This window comes from Rhinatrema bivittatum, chromosome 5 (assembly GCF_901001135.1).
Source record: "Rhinatrema bivittatum chromosome 5, aRhiBiv1.1, whole genome shotgun sequence".
Lineage (NCBI taxonomy): Eukaryota > Metazoa > Chordata > Amphibia > Gymnophiona > Rhinatrematidae > Rhinatrema > Rhinatrema bivittatum.
In genome coordinates, this window is record NC_042619.1 from 61,248,758 (window position 1) to 61,270,298 (window position 21,541).

Genomic DNA, 21,541 nt, shown 5'->3' on the forward strand with positions numbered 1-21,541 from the left:
ATCTTTAAGATGGGACTAGACCACTGAAACAGGTGACTCTTTCACAAAAATGGAATTCAGATTTATCTTTAGAACTTGATAAAAAAAATGTAAGAGAATTAATATATTGGCTATTACACAGAGGGGTAGATTTTCAAAGGGTTGCGGGCGTAAGATACGCGTGCAACCCCCGAAAACCTACCCCGCCTCCTCCTGAGCGTGCCGAGCCTATCTTGCATAGGCTCGGCGGTGCGCGCAAGCCCCGGGACGCGCGTAAGTCCCGGGGCTTGAAAAATGGGTGTTCCGGGGCGGGGCCGTGGGTGGGGCGCAGGCCTGGGGGTGTTCCGAGGGTGGGATCGAGGCCTCCATAACAGTCACCGGGCCAGGGGATGGAGAGCCGGCGCGCGCAAGTTACGCCTGCCCAGAGGCAGGCGTAACTTCTTCAATAAAGGTCAGGGGGGGTTTAGTTAGGGCTGGGGGGCGGGTTTGATAAGGGAAGGGAAGGTGTGGGGGGGGGGGGGGCGGAAGGAAAGTTCCCTCCGAGGCTGCTTCAATTTCAGAAAGGCCTTGGAGGAAACAGAGGCAGACTGCTCGGCTCAGCACGCGCAGGTTGCACAATTGTGCACCCTTCTGCGCGTGCCGACCCTGGACTTTATAACATGCGTGCGGCAGAGCGCACATGTTATAAAATCGGGCATAGATTTGTTCGCGCCGGGTTGCACAAACAAATCTACGCCCGCGCGCATGTTATAAAATCTGGCCCAGAGTGTATAGATATCCTTTATATTTTTCTAAGTTTAGTTATTCAAATCCACTTGGTGAGGATGGGACATCCAAGTGTCATATATTCACATGAGTGGGATTGTGTTATTGCAAAGGAGTTCTGGGGTAAATTGTATAGTGAAATCCAAGCTATTACCAATTCTTCATTTTAATTGTCTGCTTCAGTAAATTTATTAGGAAGGTGGGAAATCCAGGAATTAACCAATAAACTTAAAAAACTGATTTCACTTTTATTATATGCAGTGCAAATCACCACTGCTTTCTTCTGGAAGAGTGCACTGATCTTGAATCTTGGAAGGGGGTTGTGGCTGAAATAGCAGTTATGGAACGGATCACCTTTTCCCTTAGGAATAATTTGGAGGGCTAGGAACAGGTTTGGGTGGTGTATTGGAGATGTTTACTATTATGATCCTGTTATAAACCTTTATAATGATGATAAGCTGCCTCCTTCACTTTTTTCACTTCATCTGTATTTTATGCTCCATATATTTGTTACTTATATGTGTAATGCCCCCTTGACCGCTTACCTTGTGGGGCGTACTCTATATATGAACAATTGTAAGGGGGTACTTTGATTCGGGATGAGTTTTTGTGAGGTGGGTTTGGGTTGGGAGGTGTTGTTACAGACACATTCAGAGGTATCCATTGTAAAATTGACCTCATTAATGAATTTTTGCCCTTATAAGACTGCAGTGTACAAATCAACTCCTTTTCATTACTTAAGAGACTGATCTCTATAAAGGGGTTCTCTAGACTTGCATGGAGTGTAATTTGTAACCTTCATGCTTATAAAATAGTGCGTACTTTTCTGCACAGTGAGATATGCACGTTTATGGGTGTGCATGTGGCGCTTTTAAAATCTACCTTATAGTTTTCAAATATGTCTTCAAAACACCCCCAACTCTACCACCTTCCAAAATGTCTCTTTTCTATATGGCCAAAAATATGCATAATGACAATGACCATACTATGATAGTCGAAGAACACAGTTGTATTGTAAAACTAGAACAGTGTCTTCTTTACAAGTTAATAGCCATCAATGTAGCCACCATAATAGGCACTCTCGGCAGCAAACTACCTTCATTTGCCTTTTATGTAATCATGGGCCAAAAGTTTATTTTTTAAAGTTTTTTTTAATATTATGTAAATAAAATGCACTTATCTTGTTTCTCTCTGAAGAACAAACTCCCCAACACGGGACTGTGTTTCCATCGTCTGCATCAGGGGGATACTATCTTGTGATATCGTTTGCTTCTTTTATATTTGCAGAAGAAATTGTTGTTCACTAAAATAAAGAGTAAAAGTCAGACCGGAGAAACATCTGATCCGCTCCAACTTATAAAATATACAAATGTACAAAGTGCCTAAAATACATTACTGAATATTGGAAAGCAGTATGAAGTAATTACAAGTAATATGGATTGATTATACTAACAAATTATAGAATAGCAATTGTTAGATTAAAAAATGATAAGGACTGTTGACATTTTTTTTTATGAAGGAAGCTGGGCTCAATTGATCTTGGTGTGACCCAGCCTGGCACTTTTTATTTTCTTAGGTTCACAGTCAGTAAGTGGTGGTGATGGAATTCAGGATCTCCAGAATTTTCAGAAATGTGATCCAGTCTCTCTGCTGCACTGCATACTCTACCAAATTTCAATTTTGCTTCTCACACCATGTACTTCCACATCATTAACTGACCACATTTTCAAAGACATAATAAAGTACACTGTCTGCAACTTTTCATTTACTCTGATTGGTGCCTCCCTCCATTTCCTCTAGTGAATTCCTCCATCACAGGGTGCTTGGTAGTCAGTGCTCCAGATAAAAATAATGAGAAGATTATTTAAAGCCCAGGGGCAACAGCCTACAGCCCTCTTCATGTTTAACAAGGATTTTATTTTCTAGCAGATAAGCAAACGTCAATCCTATTAACCCAAGAGATTTTGTGATTATTTGCAACTTGTGCTGAAGCTTGAGTGAAATTAGTATCAGCTTTGTAAAGAAAAAATAAAAAAAAACATTTCCAATAAAAAGCACAGCTGTGGATTTCTATATGTTTACTTTATTGTGAAGGAAATTCAGATCAATGCAGCTTTGTCTTATGGCAATCACTGCACATCTAAAGCATCCGTCAATAGAACTCCAGATGAAGAACAAGTAAAATAGGTGTCTGGTTTCAGCTGGAAGCTATGTTTGGTTTGCTATTGTATTTGCCCAAGTTTATTTAGTTTAATTTACAGTGTCCTTTGTTTGAAGCTCATTTTTATAGATTTTCCATAAAAACGTCTATTATATAAACTGTATACATTCTTTGTATATGGTACATAGATATCCCAATTTACTGTTCACAGCATGCATTCAATATCCTTGTTCAATAGTTAGGTCCACTGTGTAACTTTACAGTTATCAGACCCTTATTATTATAACCCAAAGCCACTTTTAGTCTCATGACCTAAGTTGTCTTGCTGGCTGCGTAACAGAAAACAAACTAAACACAGCTGAAATTACAAGAAGTAACTGAGTATTAAGAATATTTGGCATGAAAGAGATTTCTTCATGCTTTCTCTTGATCAGGTCATCAGAACAAAAGATTGATATGAATAATATGGGACATGAGCCAACATTGCTGAAGTTACTTGATGTTCTAAGATGTCTTTAATCAGAATGGGCAGAAATTGCATATACATAAACAGGTTTAATTTATAGATCCCAATTGGGTCTCATAGGTTTCCGTAGCTCCTGAAAAGGTAATGGGGCGGATTTTAAATGCCCTGCGCGCGTACATGCACCCGCATTTACGCGCGCAGGGCCCTCCCGCGCCAGCGCGCCTATTTTGCATAGGCCGCCGGCGCGCACAAGTCCCAGGGCTTTTTAAAAGGGGCGTGTCGGGGCGTGTCAGGGGTGCGTCTAAAATGACGTGGTGTTTTGGGGGCGTGACGCGGCGTTGTGGGGCCAGGGCAGGGGGCGTGGTCGAGGCCTCCGGACCAGCCCCCGGGTCGGGTGATTGCACGCCAGCAGCCCGCTGGCACACGTAGATTTACGTATGCTTTTAGCAGGTGTAAATCATGAAACAAAGATAAGGGGGGGTTTAGATAGGGCCGGGGGGGTGGGTTAGGTAGAGGAAGGTGGGGGGAGGGCGAAGGAAAGTTCCCTCCGAGGCCGCTCTGAAATCGGAGCGGCCTCGGAGGGAACAGGCAGCGCACGCTGGGCTCGGCGCACGCAGGTTGCACAAATGTGCACCCCCTTGCGCGCGCTGACCCCGGATTTTATAAGATACGCGCGGCTACACGCGTATCTTATAAAATCCAGCCTACCTTTGCTCGCGCCTGGTGCGCGAACAAAAGTACGCTATCCCGCTTTTTAAAATCTACCCCAATGTGTCCAAAGTGAAAGTTACCTCTAGATTGTCCCCACTGACTCCTTTATGGAACCACCCCTATTTTCCACAAATGCTGACCAAATCTAATTTTAAATGGTTGATTGATGGGGGTCTTAAAAATGCTGTCCAGCTATTCCTGGAAGATACTATCTAAAGATTCAACAATTAAAGAAAAAGCCTTAGGTTGACTCCATTCCTGTTTTGAAATACATTCCAATGACTCCATTCCTGTTTTGAAATACAAGGACAATGCTGTCCTTGTCCTCCTCTTTAATAAAGAGGAGGACAAGGACAGCATTAATGTAGCCCCCCTTCCAACCTTCTCAAAAATTAAAATACCAAAAAAGAGAATTTGTGGCCTTGCCCCCCTGTTCCCACAACTCCTCCCACCCAATCCCCGTCCTGCACCCCTGAACCTTTAAATAAAGTAGCATTTCCTGCATTGGGCTCAGGGCACACCCTCCAATACCTGACTCAGTTAGCGCTATCTTTCAAAATGGTGCCAACCTGATCTTGTCCCAGCCATGTGACTGGGGCAAGGTCCAGGGATCAAACCCAGGTCACTTGGCCAAGGTCCAATCCACAGACCTTGGTCCAGTCACCTAGTTGGGGTCAAGGTCAGATTAGCACCATTTTGAAAAATGGCGTCAACAAGGTCGAGTACGAAAGTGTGCCCCGGCCCCTAAGTGGGACCTCCGACTTTATTTAAAGGTTGGGGGATGCAGGAGATTGGTCGAAGGATGAAGGCAGGATGTGAAAGGGGAGTCCAGGGCCTTGGACCCTCATTTTGGATTTATACCTTTTGGAGGAGAGGGAGACTGTCAGGGGCCCAGATCCCTATTTGAATTTGTGACACTTTTGTGGGAGAAGGGTGGAAGAGTGGGGGATAGGGGTTAATTTATTGCTGGTCTTTGGGGGTGGGGGTTGGGGTCCTAATTTATTGTTGGTTTTTGGGAGTGAAGGGGGAGGGTCGTGGGGGACCAGGAGTCTCCCTTCACATTGGACTTTGGGAGGTGGGAGAGGCCATCTCAATGCAGCTACATGTATCTCTTTTTTAACTTTAAGGGAGCTGGGGGCCACCTTGAGAAGCAGCCCCAGGTTGAGACATAGGTCAGCCCTTATCCCCGCTCAATCTCCCCATTTGCCTGCACTACTTTTTTTTTTCTGGCAGCCCTTTAAGGAGATGGTGGTAGCTGGAAGTTGGGGGCCACTATTGTATTAAAGGGCCACTAGATGTGTTCTTTTGTCCTGCAGTTTTCGGCCGTAAGATATAAGAAAGCACCATAGTGCCGCAAAGTCTTTCGGGGGAGGGGCCCCAATATCATGCCAACATACCCCCGTGATAGTAGAAATCCTCCCAAGAAAAAACATCATGGCTTGATGTATCCTGGGATAAGACAGTTGCCATCTTTATCTACTTTTGCATTTTATTTATTTTTTATTTTTGCATGGTGAAACTTTTTTATGTGCCTCAAATTTGTTTATTTGAAAACTTAAAAAAATATGAATTAAATCCTTTTAGTAAGGAAATAATTGCCTGATACTCCTATCTTGAAAATAAAGACATGCAACAAAAATGATTTGACTTAATGTATTTTTAAATACAAGATAAATTTTCAAGCACAATCCTCATTTGCAGCACCGAGTTATCTTCTTTAGGACTTTCATCTACTTTTGTGTTATGTGTATTTACAATTTTTGCCATCATTATGATCAGTAGTGATTTAGAAGAGAGACAGAGAAGATAAAAGTAGGGGCAATAATAAATATGCTGAAATTATTTAGAATAATAAATATACATAACAACTACCTAAAGAATTTTTCTCATGCCAAACTCTTCTAATATATTCTTTATATTAAAATTCACAATAATTGTTTATTTTAGAGTCAAGTCAAAAGGATATTATGCTTGGAAATTTCAGTAATATGCAGATAAACACAGTTGTCAAAACATGAAATTAATTTTTAATACATGTAGCACTTTTTATATTTTTCCTAAGAAATGCTCAGTGAAAAATACAGTTAAATGCACACATCATTTTTATGTTAATTGTTTGCTGTGATTTAAAAACAATGAGGATACCTCAATCCATCAGAGAAATTTAACGAGGTGCTTGTAGCTATTATGGATGTCTAACTTCTAAGATTCCACATTAAAAAGTCCATAGAGGTATTTGCCACTTTAATTTACTTCCATCTGTCTTTATCAATTATACTAGCTCTGCCAAAATAAATGCTTATTTTAAATGTGGATCCCTTTTTTGCCATTGGAAATACAAGAGCTAAGTAAACCAGTTTTTAGAAGAAAATTTTGACCAGTCCTGTTTTTTGAAGTTATATTTCAGTGCACTGTGGTATTTGTAGTCATAAGACCATAAGAAGATTAAGAAGTGTGATAATAAGTCAGACTAATTGTCCGTCGAGTCCAGCATACTGTCTCCAATAGTGGCCAATCCAGATCACTTGGAAGTGCTGTTGCGTCCGTCAGTCCTAGACGGCTTCGCCCCGTTTGCCTCACCTTGTTCACGGCTCCTCCCACTTACCTTGGGAAAATGGCTATCGCCATGTCTGCAAGCCGCCCTCTTCAGCATCCCTGGAACGGCTAGGGTGCTGCCTCCCACCATGCTCCTCCCAAGGGCTTAATAGAGAAGGGCTTAATAGAGTGCGCGTGCCACCCACGTCTTTATTCCAGAACTGGCACGAACCTCGGGGGCATCCCCCTCAAGTGACGTCACGCCATCCGGGTATATAGCCTGTTTTCAATTGCTAGCTCACTTGCAGGCCGATACAGTACAGTGTAGGGATGTGAATCATTTTTGAACGCTTAAAATTATCGTCAGATAATTTTAAAATCGTCCAAAATTGTTAAAGTGCACAATACAATACAAATGCCCCCGATTTATCGTCAGGGGCATTTGTATTGTATCATTAAATAGGGCGCGGGAAAACCAGCACACCAAAACAACCCTAAAACCCACCCCGACCCTTTAAAACAAATCCCTGACCCTCCCGAACCCCCCCAAAATGTTTTAAATTACCTGGGGTCCAGTGGGGGGGGGGGTCCTGAGGCGATCTCCCGCTCTCTGGCCACGGCTGCGTTAAGAGAAATGGCGCCGGTGGCCCTTTGCCCTTATCATGTGACAGGGCAAAGGTAGCGCCAGCGCCATTTTGGTTCCTGGCTCCCAACGTCACGCGTGCAGGAGATCGCTCCCGGACCCCCGCTGGATCCCCAGGGACTTTTGGCCAGCTTGGGGGGGCCTCCTGACCCCCACAAGACTTGCCAAAAGTCCAGCGGGGGTCCGGGAGCGACCTCCTGCACGCGGGCCGTATTGCCAATATTCAAAATGGTGCCGGCGCTACCTTTGCCCTCACTATGTCATAAGGGTGACGGTTTTGTGGCTCCTGAATCTCTGTTAGCGCACACTAACATTTTAAATTTAGTGCGCGCTAACTCCTGTTAGCGCGCACTAACACCAAATACAAATTTTTCTGAAATTTCGGAAAAATTTCCTTCATTTCAGAGTGTTCCTGAAACTAGACGAATTAAACAATTTCATTGAAATCCTGCACTCCACTAAGAATTAGATCAAAAATAGCTCCCTCTCACTGGTTTTTGAACCAATTGCTCCATAAAGCTGTAATTTATTCCATCCAGGAACATTATCTCTCTAGCGTGTCCTGTTACATTTACCCAGTCAGTATTGGAGTAATTGAAATCTCCCATTATTACTAGAGATGTGAATCGTGTCCTCGATCGTATTAACGATCGATTTCGGCTGGGAGGGGGAGGGAATCGTATTGTTGCCGTTTGGGTGTGTAAAGTATCGTGAAAATCGTTAAAAACGTGAGCCGGCACACTAAAACCCCCTAAAACTCACCCCCGACCCTTTAAATTAAATCCCCCACCCCCGGAACCCTCGCTGAACGACCTCCTGCAGTCGATCTCCTGCCGGCGCCATTTTCCGTACGGAAAACGATTTGCGGCAGGAAATCGCTCCCGGACCCCCGCTGGACCCCCAGGAACTTTTGGCCAGCTTGGGAGGGCCTCCTGACCCCCACAAGACTTGCCAAAAGTCCAGCGGAGGTCCGGAACGAACTCCTGCGTCGAATCGTTTTGGTCTATGGCCGCCACCATTTTGCGGCGGCCATTTTGCAAAATGGCGCCGGCTGAAGACTACACGATTTGGTGTGCCGGTTTTTCTGCTCTCCCCCTTCCCCCGATTTAGCTACGGACCGCCGCTACGGAGGTAATTTAAGGCTACGGAGGTAATTTAAGCTACGGACCGCCGCTACGGACTCCCAGGTAATTTAAGGCATTGGGGGGGGGGTTCGGGAGGGTGGGGGATTTAATTTAAAGGGTCGGGGTGGGTTTTAGGAGGTTTTAGTGTGCCGTGTTTTAGTGTGCCGCTGGACCCCCAGGTAATTTAAGGCATTTGGGGGGGGTTCGGGAGGGTGGGGGATTTAATTTAAAGGGTCGGGGTGGGTTTTACGGTGTTTTAGTGTGCCGGTTTTCCTGCCCTCCCCCTTCCCCCGATTTAAGATTTTTTGACGATAAATCGGGGGAATTGGTATTGTATCATGGCCCTAACGATTTTTGACGATTTAAAATATATCGGACGATATTTTAAATCGTCAAAAAACGATTCACATCCCTAATTATTACTGCACTACCAATTTGGTTAGCTTCCCTAATTTTTCTCAGCATTCATTATCTGTCTTATCATTTTAGCCAGGTGGATGGTTGTATAATTCTATCACTATACTCTTCCCCAATATACATGGGATTTCTACCCATAAAGATTCTATTGTACATTTAGGGCTGGATTTTCTTTCTTCGCACGTCTTCCTCAATCGCGTGGTAACAGGGGGCGGGGGGCAAAGCGGGGGGCGGGCCTGCGAAACCTGGCAGCGATCGCACCACCGCGATGTTAACGCTACCGGCTTTCGCACCCAATAGCACCATCGTGAAAGGTGGTGCTATTGGGCGCGCTGCTGGCAGCGATAAGGGGTCTTACCTTATCGCCGCCAGCAAAGTTTCCGTAGCGTCCACCCCGAGGCCACCCAGACTCCTCTTCCGGTGCCGACTCCACCCCGATCTAGCTAACGCAAGCGAAAAGGGACTTTTTGCGTGCGATAGGGTTAGAAAATAACCCCCTTAGTCTCTTGCAGGATCTTTATCCTATTGGATTCTATGCCATCCCAGACATAAACAGCTGAAGGATATCCAGGAAACATGAATCACCAAATGTGTCACCATTTTAATACGTTTCCTGCTGTCCAGATAAATATCTTTATTCACAGTGAAGATCCTGTTCAGTGTGAAAAATGTCTGTAAGTCTACTCCCTCAGGAAACAGAGGGCGAAATTGAGAGAGGAGGTGGCAAAATTGAGAAGCATCTGGGAAAATGTGGACTATATCAATGAAAATACTTACTGTGCCTGAAAGTAACTTGTCTTGAGCTACCAATGAAAAGGCATGAGCCAAATGCACAATTAAGTTAATAAATAAATGTTCAATGAGGTATCAAAGATAGAAAATTCAAGCAGTGGGGAAGGTGAAACTGGACACCAAGATAATAGCTGGAGTCAGGTTACAATAGCCACTAGATCCTATACTCCAACTCTAATTTCTCTTGAATGGAAGAAAAGTTATGCAGCCCTGGAAGCAGAAAAGGAGAAACCATCCAAAGATGAGGAAATAAAACTTGGAAAATCCTAAAATTATGGGCTCAGTAACCAAGCAAAATAGTGGTGGTTGGTGACTGGCTTCTGAAAGGTACAGAGAAACCCATCTGCACCTAGACATGTTTTCCTGAGAAATGTGCTGTCTGTTATATGCCAATATCTAAGACATTATGGAGAGATTGCCAAAAAGTTTTAACTCCGCAGGCTAATGTCTGATGTTGCTCATCCATGCTGTCATCAGACAAAATGTTGCTCATCCATGCACATCAGACAAAATGTGCATCAAGCCCAGTATCATGTTTCCAATAGTGGCCAATCCCAGAGCCAGATTTAAGGTTTTGGTGTTTAAAGGCAGGGTTAGAAATATGGGGTGGGAGAGTATGGCAATTAGAGAATGATGGAAATGCCTTTCTTCCAACCCTGCCTCAGAGTCCCAGAGTGCCATAGCAGTGCCTCTTTGAAGTGGAGAATGAGAGCGGGCTCTTCCTTGGAACAACTGCACCTTCTTGGCCTGGGTATTTGGGACCTTCAAAATTTGGCACCCTAGGCAAATGACTATGTTGTCTATGCTTAAATTAGGGTCTGGTCAATCCAGGTCAGAAGTACCTGGCAGGATCTCAGAACGTTGATAAATTCCATTGTGCTTATCCCAAGGATACTGCTAGGTATCACACAGAGCATATCCAAAGTGCCTTCATGGCTCAGAGATAGAGGGTAAAACAGGTGCACTGGTGATATTCTTTTCAGTCCTCCCAGTCAAGGATAAAAGCCCAGGTAGGGAAGCTCGCATTCTGGAGTTGAATGAATAGCAGTGTAGATGGTGTCAGCAAGAACGTTTTGGCTTCCTAGACCCTGGGATGATGTTTTGAGGACTGCTGAACAGAGATGAGTGTCCACTTTTCAAAAAAGGGACACACATCTTCAGAACAGATTAGCAGATCTATTGAGGAGGGCTATAATCTAGGATCATCAAGGTGTTGTTACAGACACATTCAGAGGTATCCATTGTAAAAATGACATCAGTAGAGATTTTTTGACCTTATAAGTAATGAAAAGGAGTGGATTTACACAATGCACTGTACCAATGCACTGTACCAATCAACGCCTCCTGTTAGAATTTTCATCACTGATAAGGTCAAAAATTCTTTACTGATGTCAATTTTACAATGGATACCTCTGAATGGATCTGTAACAACACCCCCTCTAACCCCAATCCACTTCCCGAAAACTCACCCTGAATCAAAGTGCCCCTTTACAATGGTCCTCAAAGTGCCCCCTTACAATAGTCCATCGGAGTGAGTATCAGAGTGAGCCTTATAAACTGTAAGAGAAATGGAAAAAAGGGCAACATCTGGAAAGCTATATAAAATAAAGTCCTGGATCTACATGCAGTCATGGAAGAGGCTGACTTGAATTTAATGGCTGTCATAGAGTCATGGTACATGAAAAACCATGACTGAGATATAGTTATACTAGGCTACAATCTATTCAGGAAGGGCAGGGTAGGAAAAAGGGACAATTAATGTCACTATGCGTAAAAATGTTAAAGCCAGAGAACTGCAGGGCTCATGAAGAAGGAGAAAATACTGTGGGTTAATCTGGAAAGCTGGACAGGAACGTCTATTTATACTGGTGTGATTTATCAATCTCCATTGCAGGCAGAAGAAATATAGATATAAAGGAATATATTCACAAAATTGTTAGGAATAGGGAAGTGCTATTGCTAGGTGATATGCCAGCTATGGTGTTATCTAGAAGCAGGGAGATCCTGGATTCCCTGCAGGAAGAACTGTCCCATCAGATGGTAATAGAACCCACATGGGAGAAGGTGATACTCAACCTGGTGCTTACTAATGGGGAGAGTGTTTTTGGTTTTGCAGTGACTGATCATCTGGGATCCAGTGATCTCCAAATGGTATGATTCAGTATTAGAACATAGGTGATGAAGATTGAAAGGTGAGGGTCCTAGACTTCAGGAAAACAAACTTTGTTAAAATGGGGGAGTATATCCATGAATAATTAGTTGGATGAGAAAATCTAGAGGTAGCAGAGTAGTGGGGAAAAATTAAAAGCAGGTAATGCAAAGTCAAATAACCATTTTTGTTAGTGTAATGCTTTGGTAGTAGTTCCTGCGAAGAACAGGACTTGAATTTTAAAAGCAGCATATTTTTTTTCATTTGTCTGAGAATAATATGGGTGAAAAATTAAGATGGCTACAGTGTAGATTTACATCCCCCAGAATTCCTTGCTGACTGACTTCAGCAGAGAGCCAGCAGAATGAATTGGCATTGGATGGGGCCAGCAATGCCTCATTAGCAATAGTTTCAGGTGTATGAGAGAGGCTTTTACGGTAGCAGAAGAGGAGAGCGGGGGCAGAGCAGGCAGTGCAACAGACTCCGACAGCTCTCCTCCAGCCCCAGCTATGAAGGAGAATGCAGCAGAGGAGGACGCTGAAATTGACTGGGCAATTCCCCTCTTAATATCAAAAGTTAAGTTAAGTATGATAATTACTCAGGAAGAGCTGACTTACTTTAATTATTGAAAACTGATTTTAGGGAAAAGTCAAAGTGATCTAAGCACAAGTCTTTTAACAAGTTGTATTGAAGAGCAAAAGAAAATGGAGGTTAAGCTTAGTTGTACAGCTTATGAATTTGGGATTTGGGGGTTCCCTTGGGAAGAATTATACTGTGACTCTATAATAATCTAAACTTTCAGTGAACAGAGTGGTATAAGCAGATTTGATTATGAAATGTTTTAGCTATACAGTTCCCTCCTTTACCAGAGAGAGCAAGTGTAACAAAGGGTTTAAAGCAACAGTGGTGTTTTCAAAAGTAGAACCAAGCTCCCTAAAAGAATAAGGTCTGACATTGTTTTTACTCTTGAGAGGCTATTGTCCCAGTGTTCAGTGTTTCATGTCTCACTCTGCCTGGAGATAAGACAGAGGGTGGAAGGACTGAAAGATAGGCAAGATGAGGATGTGCTGTGTGCATTGTGTGTACTGCATAAAGCAGGTACCAAATATCCAGACTTGGTATGCTGCCCATTAATTTCCACCCCAGGGTTCATGCTGTAGCTAGGAAGAAGAGGCAGACATGCTTTCAGAAAGAAGTTCCTACAAGTTCATGAGCTTCTGCTGACCTCTCTTGCTGCTGCAAGCTTCTAAGACAAGGATGGCAAGCTCCAGTCCTCGAGTGCCACAAACAGGCCAGGTTTTCAGGATATCCACAATGAATATGCATGAGATACATTTGCTTACAATAGAGGCACTGCATGCACAAATCTTACTCATGCATATTCATTGTAGGTATCCTGAAAACCTGGCTTGTTTGTGGCACTCAAGAACTGGAGTTTGCTGTCACTGATCTAGGACATACTATTATTATTCATGGTAAAAAAAAAAAAATCTATGTACAGTACAAATATTGTAAAAACCTTTCATTTAGCTAATTAAAGTGCAAATTTTGCAGGTAGCAGTACTCTAAGTAGTAATATTTTGGTGCTAGGAACTCTAAAATTATTTCACCCAAAGTATTTTTTATATTCTGCCGTTGCTAGTAATATCTTGGTGTTCATGGATGTGGAAGGGCATTTTAAGGTGGTTCACAGTGATACTTTGAGTTTCATGCAAGTATGCACTTATTTTAACAACCAGTAGGTCTGAAGACATTCACATATCAGCAATAAAAAGCCCAGATATAGACAAAAGTATCAGCAGGCAACCTGTCTCCTCCAGTGCTCCGCCTCCTGGGGACAGTTGCCTTCTGATCCCATCAGGAGGTGTCTCTCCACTGCCTCAGGACAAGGGTCCACCCCCGAGCGCAACGGCTACTATGATAGAACAGATGTGAATCATATTCTCTGCTAACATTCAGTACTGTTCCTTTTTAGACCTTATTTGAATCTATTTAAAAAGTTTTTCTTGGTTCCGATATGGATATATTTAGAATACTGTGTGCAGATTCCTTCAAAAAAAAAAAATGTGTGTTAAAATAAGTGAATAGCTACATCTTCCTGTGCTAATAATGTGCCATGCTTTCCAATAGAGTTAAAAAGAACATTGTTCTCTTTTGTAGAAGATAATTAGTAAAATTATAATTGCACTGCATACTGACAATCATTAATAGGAATTTGCTGAACATTTCCCTACTAGTCTTGTCTATTGATAAATATATAAGTATTAATTTTAGTAAAGATGAAGCTAAGCTATCACCCAGAAAAACCCAAAGTAAGCTGCAAAATATATCCATAATAAACTACAAAATATACTGCCTTAAAGTACACTTCTTGAAAAAGAATATGTATTCCTCAAAAAAATCAATTATTTGCAAATAGTTATTTCAGGTTCCAGATTTAAAAGGGTAATTTTTAAACAGCAAAGTCTGCATGCATTTTGTACAAAAATACTTTACAGAGTATTTTCAAAGCTAACTTAAGCACATAAGTTTGCTTTGAAAATACTTGGGTATTTTGCCAAGTATGCATACATATTCACTCATGTAAAGTTACACTTCCTCTTCAGAGGGTGTAATGTATGCATGTAAAGTTATGCATATACTTTTTAAAATAAAAATATATGAACATAAAAACTGTCTGTTCCACAACTCTGCCCCCCACCCCCACACACACCCCCAGGAATACCTTCCTCAGTGGGCATAAAATTACTCATGAAACTGAGTTATATGCATAATTTTATGTGCACTATCCCTAGGTAAATTTTAGAACAGCCATTTATGCACATAATTGTCTATGAAAATTACCCCCCTACAAAGTCTTTCCTGAAGAATTCATGACAGCATTTTCAACTCTGATGAGAGAATAGCTTCATTTTGCCTTTTAATTACATTGTTCTTTCTTTGCAGACATTTTCTCTAATGAAAGGGGGGGTTTTTTTAACCTTAATTGTTTGGTTTCTATTTCCTTTTTGCTCCTAGTTCCAAAGACAGCTCCAGCGAATGTAAGTGGTGGAAGTGGAAGTGGAAGACGCAATGAATTAGTGATAACATGGGAGGTAATCATTTTTTTTTATTATTATTATTATTATTGTTGTCTTTGGCCTGGATTTTCTAAGGTCGCAGACCTTAGAAAATCCGGCAGTAACGGGGGGCGGGGGGGAGGGGCAAAGCGGGGGACGGGCCTGCGAAAACCGGCAGCCATTACACCACTGCGGTGTGACACAAGAAAAACAGAGCAATGTATCCGCAGAGTCGGCCCTAGTGCTGCCCCGACTCCTCCTCTTCCGGGGCCAACTCCGCCCCCATTTAGTGATTTTTTTTGCATGCAAAAAGTCCCTTTTCGCGTGCGATCGCTTTTGAAAATGACCCCCTTTGTGATTATCTTGACATTTTTTATAAAATTGGGGTATTTTGGGAGCAGCCTCTATTGTTTGTTATGGAACCACTCATAGAGTATCTAATCAATTCAATTTTTCTTGTGCGGCCTGATAATAATGGACTTTAAGAGAACACAAGATAAACAGAGAGAATCATCAGTTGCACTATGTAAAGAGAAAGAAATATGATCTAGTCACATGTTTATGTTTTTAAAATACTGTATTCAAATGATTCAACAAGTGATGGGGCTGCCAGAATGATTGGCAAAGGGGGTAATGTGAAATATTTGAAGTCCTAATGGAAATACAGGCAACCACATAGTCAACTGTGATGACGGTATTTAATTAAAAGCTGGGTTTGTCAGTAAAAAGAAAAACTAATAACCAGAAGTTTATACTGAATTTCTGGCACTGATATAGCTGGAGGTTCAGGTGGTAGCCATATTGGAATGGGTTCTGGATGTGCTTTTGTTTTTGAAACAAAATGAAACAAAAAATGCCCAATTTTTTTTTTTTAATTTTGTTTCATTAAAAAAACATAGTGCATGCTATCTACAAAAAATGTGCACTAAATTGTTTTAGCATGTGCTATCCCTAAAAATGAAATGGAATAAAAAAGTAAATGAAGCAAAATGAAACATTTTGGGGCTGCAAACCCCTCATATTTAGACTACAATAATAGAATTAAAATAGCAAATGCAGCTCTAAGTAATATAATAATTCAAAGTACTAATAGAAACACAGGTGCCTTCTTAGCCTGGGCTATCTGACAGACTACACTGAAGACCTAGAAAGCCAAATGTTTGGGCAACAGCCATACTAGTAGTAGTAGCTATTTAGATAATTAGAAAATTCTGTGGTTGTATATAAAAAGGGAAGAGTGCTAGATGTGAATTAAGTGGGAAATCAAATCTTGTATGCTCATCTTCCAAAAATGATAGAGTACAAATGAGAAATATGACAAAAACAGTCCTGGATGAGGAAAGGGAGCTTATAAGCAGCCATATTATATAGTTGACAGCTGGGATATATCTTTGCAGAGTGGATAGGAGTATCTGGGCAGATTGGATAGACTGATTTTTCTGGCATTATCTACTATGTTACTATGCAGTTAATTTTCAAAGACCTGCTAAGCGGGTAAGAAAACCAGTTAATTTTAGCCCATTACCTTTAGATTAATTTTAACCCAGAGATGATAAGCTAGCTTTAGAGATGAACATTTTCCAAAATCTGCCCATTCCAAATTGGATTCACTAGATTTAGACAGCTAAGGGAGTAATTTGTAACTGACTGTATTTATAACCATTTTCAAAGGGAAAGTACACAAATAATTTCCCTTTGAAAATTATCCCACCAAAGCTACCTGCATATATTTACACCTGTTAATTTAGGTGCAGATTTTTGGGGTGAAAAATTGTACACCTCCTTTTGAAAATGCAAAAGGGTGCATCCAATTCCACATCCTTCCACAACCCTGCCCACAAGAATGCCTCTTCAAGAAGTTTATAATAGCATATTATAAGCTGCAGTTTTTTTATGCACTCACTTCTATCTGGGCAGACAATTTTGTAAAAGCTCATTAATGCATGGGAAAATGCCATTAATGCATGTGAAAGCACCATAACCTTTGGTTTGATGCAAATGAGAGGATATTTTGTCCAAGTGGGCTGGGCTCACAATTTTGTGAAGATTTTAACTACATTTTTTTCATTTATGTAAAGCTGTGTGATGGGGTTTTATTGTGGTTGTGATGTCTTTTGCACATGCTGTTTGAAGCTCCTGGAGAGCCAGCTAAGTTATCAGGGCCTTCCTGGAGAGAGAGAGAACCTAGTCATAATACCCTCACACTAGATATGAGAGAGAGAGAGAGAGAGAGAAAGAGAGAGTAAGAGACAGAACCTAGCCATACTACCTCCATCCTAGATAGGTTCTATTTATATCTCTATGAGAGGCCCCCCTAGTCACTCGAGGTGAGGGTTAGGTATTAGTGTAGGGGTTAGGGGCCACTTCGACATTCAAAGTGAGACGTACGAACAGAACAGTGCTCTCTTGTGAAGATTTGATGACCTTCGGAGTGAGGAAACTCACTCAAAGATGAGATTTGTGCAATGTTCTCTCAACCTAATTTGATGTTACCCAGGTAGAGAGTCCATCAAGCTAGGTTGAGAGTACATTGCACAAATCTCATCTTTGTGTGAGTTTCCTCACTCCGAAGGTCATCAAATCTTCATAAGAGAGTACTGTTCTGTTCTTCATCTCACTTTGAATGTCAAAGTGGCCCCTAACCCCTACACTAATACCTAACCCTCACCTCAAGCAACTAGGGGGGCCTCCCATAGAGATATAAATAGAACCTATCTAGGATGGAGGTAGTATGGCTAGGTTCTGTCTCTTACTCTCTCTTTCTCTCTCTCTCTCATATCTAGTGTGAGGGTATTATGGCTAGGCTCTCTCTTCCCTTCCTGCATGTAGGAATTACATCAATTCTGGCACTTATCACAAAGTGTGAAAAAGTTATTGCAATTTGTGCTATAATAGTGCTTTGCATAGGTATTAGTGAAAATTGTAATAAAGTGCCTATTACCATAAAGCACACCCCATTTCCTATCACATGCGATATTTACTGCATTTTGATAAATCCAGGCCTAAGTCAAAAATCTACCCCAGGAATGTTCCTGGAGCTGCTCTTTTTTTTTTTTTGTTTGTTTGTTTGACTAAATCTATCTGCGTTGTGAATTTAGGGAGTTAAATTTAGCCAATTCAGAGGCCAAATTTAAATGCAGAAGTTTAACTGGCTAACTCATGGAATTAGCAGATTAAATCTTTGGAAAATCAATTATTTTGTAATAATCTACCAATATTATTATTTCCATCATTTTCATTGTACAATGTATACAATGGCTTATTTGTAGAAATCAGCAAAATAAAACAACTCAAAAAAACTAACAGAGTTACAATCAAATGGATGCAAAAAAGATGACACATTACTAATCAATTGCACGTCAATAGCCTGAGGCGCTGTGAGGAAAAACTATCATCATTGGTAATTGCAACAATGTTCTATTTTTTATTTTTTTTTTTAGCTGTACGCAAAAACAAATGTGTCCAAAACCTTTTATATGAATATAGAAGACAGGTCTTAAATTCCTTGCTTTAGATTAAAAAAACTAAGACGTCTTCATTCATATAAAACCTTTTGGACAATTTTTGCACATTTACTGATGATGATAGTGTTTCCCCACAGCGTCTCAGGCTATTGAGGTGCAATTATTTGAGACACTGTATCATCTTTTTTGCATACATTTGATTATTTCCTGTTAGTTTTTTTAGTTGATTATTTTGCTCGTAATAAATTCACAACTCAGATTTTGTGATCTTTTGAATAGTTTTGTGTAGAAATATCATTTGTCATTCTTTAGTACTCTGTATATAAGCAATAAAATGCAAACATATATAACATTTTGCTGATTAAATGCTTGGCTTCCACAGCCAGTATCAGAAGAGTTCCAGAATGGGGAAGGATTTGGATATATAGTGGCTTTCCGACCTAATGGGACTCGAGGTTGGAAGGAAAAAATGGTAACTTCATCTGATGCTTCAAAGTTCATTTACAGAGATGAAAGTGCACCTCCTCTTACTCCTTTTGAGGTGAAGGTTGGCGTCTACAATAACAAAGGCGATGGGTCTTTCAGCCCTATTGTGATCATCTGTTCTTCTGAAGGGGGTAAGTTGGTAGGATCTATCTGAATCTTTATGGATTGAAATTCCATGTGTGATGAGGAAGAATGAAATTCCATGTGTGATGAGGAAGAGTATCTCTAGCCAGGCAGATGGTATTCTACCATCTGCCTGGCTAGAGAGAGCAGACAATATATTTATTTATTTAAAATTTTTATACCCACTTATAACAATATAATCACGCTAAGTGGGTAACAAAGCAGTATAAAATACAATAAAATACATAAAATAATACCTTTCAGAACATAATATAACATAGAATCAACTAGTATACAATGCAAATAAAAAACAATATATATAAAATCTATTTATTATGGCACAACACCTACTGATAATCTAAAATTCGTGAATTCTTCTCAGAACAGAAAGGCTTTCAGCTGTTTATGAAACATTGTAATATCTGGCATAGAACATAAACCAGCTTGCAGTGCATTCCACGTTATTATCAGTAAATGAAAATTCCCATGAGCATGACTCCTGGAGACTCAGCAATTTAATTCCAGGTACTGCCAGTAAAAAATCATCGGCTGAATGGGGATAACCCACAGGAGTGTATTTAGATAACAGACCACTCAAATAGCTAGGGCTCTCAAGGTCAACGGTCTTAAATACTAGTACAAGAATTTAAAACTAATTATATAATCAACCAACAACCAATGCAATTGCTTAAGTACTCGAGTAATGTACTCCTTGAAGGTGGTTTCAGTAATCATCTGGGCAACAGGGTTTTGCAGCAACTGATGTTTGAATCCTACACTTGGGCAGTCCCACTAATAATGTGTTACAGTAATCTATTGTAGTTAAAATGAATGCCAGCATTATACATCTAAAGTCACTTGCTGATAAAATGTAAGATATCTTAACAAACATAATTTAGAATATCCAGCCCTTAACTTTCCTAATATGTGATTTATGACTCAAACTGAAGTCCAGTTGAAAGCCTAAATCTCTTTTTATAGCAGAGAATGGCACAAGGGTTCCATCTTAAGTAACCCCTTGATAACATGGGGATCGGCAAGCAAGCCACAAAACCTTAGTTTTAGTGAGATTAAGCATAAGGAAGTTCTTGGCCATCCAAGATTTTACTGATAAAATACAAATTGTAATTTGCTGCATAGTTGCAGATATATCTGTCCCAACAAAAAAAAAAAAATCTGGATGTCATCCACATAGATTTTTTAAAATATGGCTGACTCATCCAATATTTTGAAGAAAGCGCTCAAGTGTATATTAAATAAAGTTGCCGGTAATCTTGATCCTTGAGGAAGATCTGTAGACAGTGGAAACCACTCAGAGAATTTGTGGCCAATTCTGACTTACTGTTCTCTTGCAATTAGAAAGAAAATAAATCGTTGAAAAACAAGGCCTCTAACAACCAGGTGCTATAAACTGTGTATAAATCTGTCATGACTTATTATATCAAAAGCAGCAGTTATGTCTAAGAATATTGCTATATCAGCTTGACCACTAATTAAATGGTATAGTATAAGTCATTGACAGATACCAACAAGGTTTCTGTACTATGACCAGACCAGAGCCATTGGTGGGAGTTTACAATATTATATTTTTCAAAAACTCTATCAGTTAGACCAAGAACATTTTCTCCAGAACAATTGTAGGGAGATTTGAGATTGGTCTATAACTGACACATTCATTTTTCAAGAACTGTTCTTTTCAAAGCATTAGGGGAATAACATTCCTCTAAGGAAAGGTTCACTAATTTTATTAAAACTTGTAAAAGCAGTCTTTAGAAGCCAATAAAAGCCCAAAGGGGTATGGATCTAAGGAACAACCTGACCACTGCATGTTTCATACAATGTTCTCAGTTTCTTTGGAGAAGACATAAACAACAGTCTCCCATTGCACCTCCTGGGATAAAATGTCAGTCACTTGATGGACCACTCTCTTGAGCCTGCTTTTCCAGTAGGCCCCTTATTTTAGTCTGACAGTGATTGGCAAAGGCTTGACAATCTAACTGAGTATCTGTCAGTACAGGAGCAGGTGAAGCACATAAGGTTTACACAATGTAAAATAATTAATATGGCCTATGAAATGCTGCTATGATGAAATGCTAAAGAAATTAGGGAAGCTAACAAATTTAGCAAAATAGTAATAATGGGAAATTTCAATTATCCCAAGATTGTCTGGGAAAATACCACATCAAGACATGGTAGGAAGGTAAAGTTTCTAGATAAAGTAAATGATTGCTTCATGGAGCGTCTAGTCCAGGAACCAATGAGAAAGGCAGCTATTTAGACATAATCCTTAGTGGAATGCAGGATTTAGTGCAAGAGGTAACAATAGTGTGGCCACTTGGCAATAATGACATTCCAGTGGGAGCACTGAGAGGAGAGGATCACCTTGCTGGTGGCTGAAAGGAATCAGTAAGTTTTTGCTTGGGACATTGTCTTTTTTAAAAGTATTGGGGCAAAGTTAACTATTTGGGAATATTATTTAGTGTGTTTGTGCTTTTAATAGTCAGTAAGGCAGTGAATAAACAAGTTAGACTGTTTGTATTTTTAAATACTCAGACAATAAGGCACCTAGTAAGCAGAACTGAGTGTTTGTATTTAAAAAAGAAAAAAAAACACAAAAAGTAGCCAGAAGCTAGAAATAAGCTAGGAGCAGAGTATACCTAAGTAAAT

The 21,541-nt window shown here is 40.6% G+C and overlaps 1 protein-coding gene across 5 annotated transcripts in view; it reads left to right on the plus strand.

The window, feature by feature from the left end:
- The window catches only part of CNTN5 (contactin 5), a 2,626,638-nt gene that overhangs the window by 2,521,816 nt on the left and 83,281 nt on the right, over positions 1-21,541 (plus strand). For all 5 annotated transcript variants that reach the window (XM_029602387.1, XM_029602386.1, XM_029602389.1 and 2 more), the window contains 2 exons: positions 14,761-14,837; positions 18,648-18,882. In XM_029602387.1, the coding sequence (XP_029458247.1) occupies positions 14,761-14,837; positions 18,648-18,882 (312 nt within the window). The remainder of the gene's footprint in view (positions 1-14,760; positions 14,838-18,647; positions 18,883-21,541) is intronic.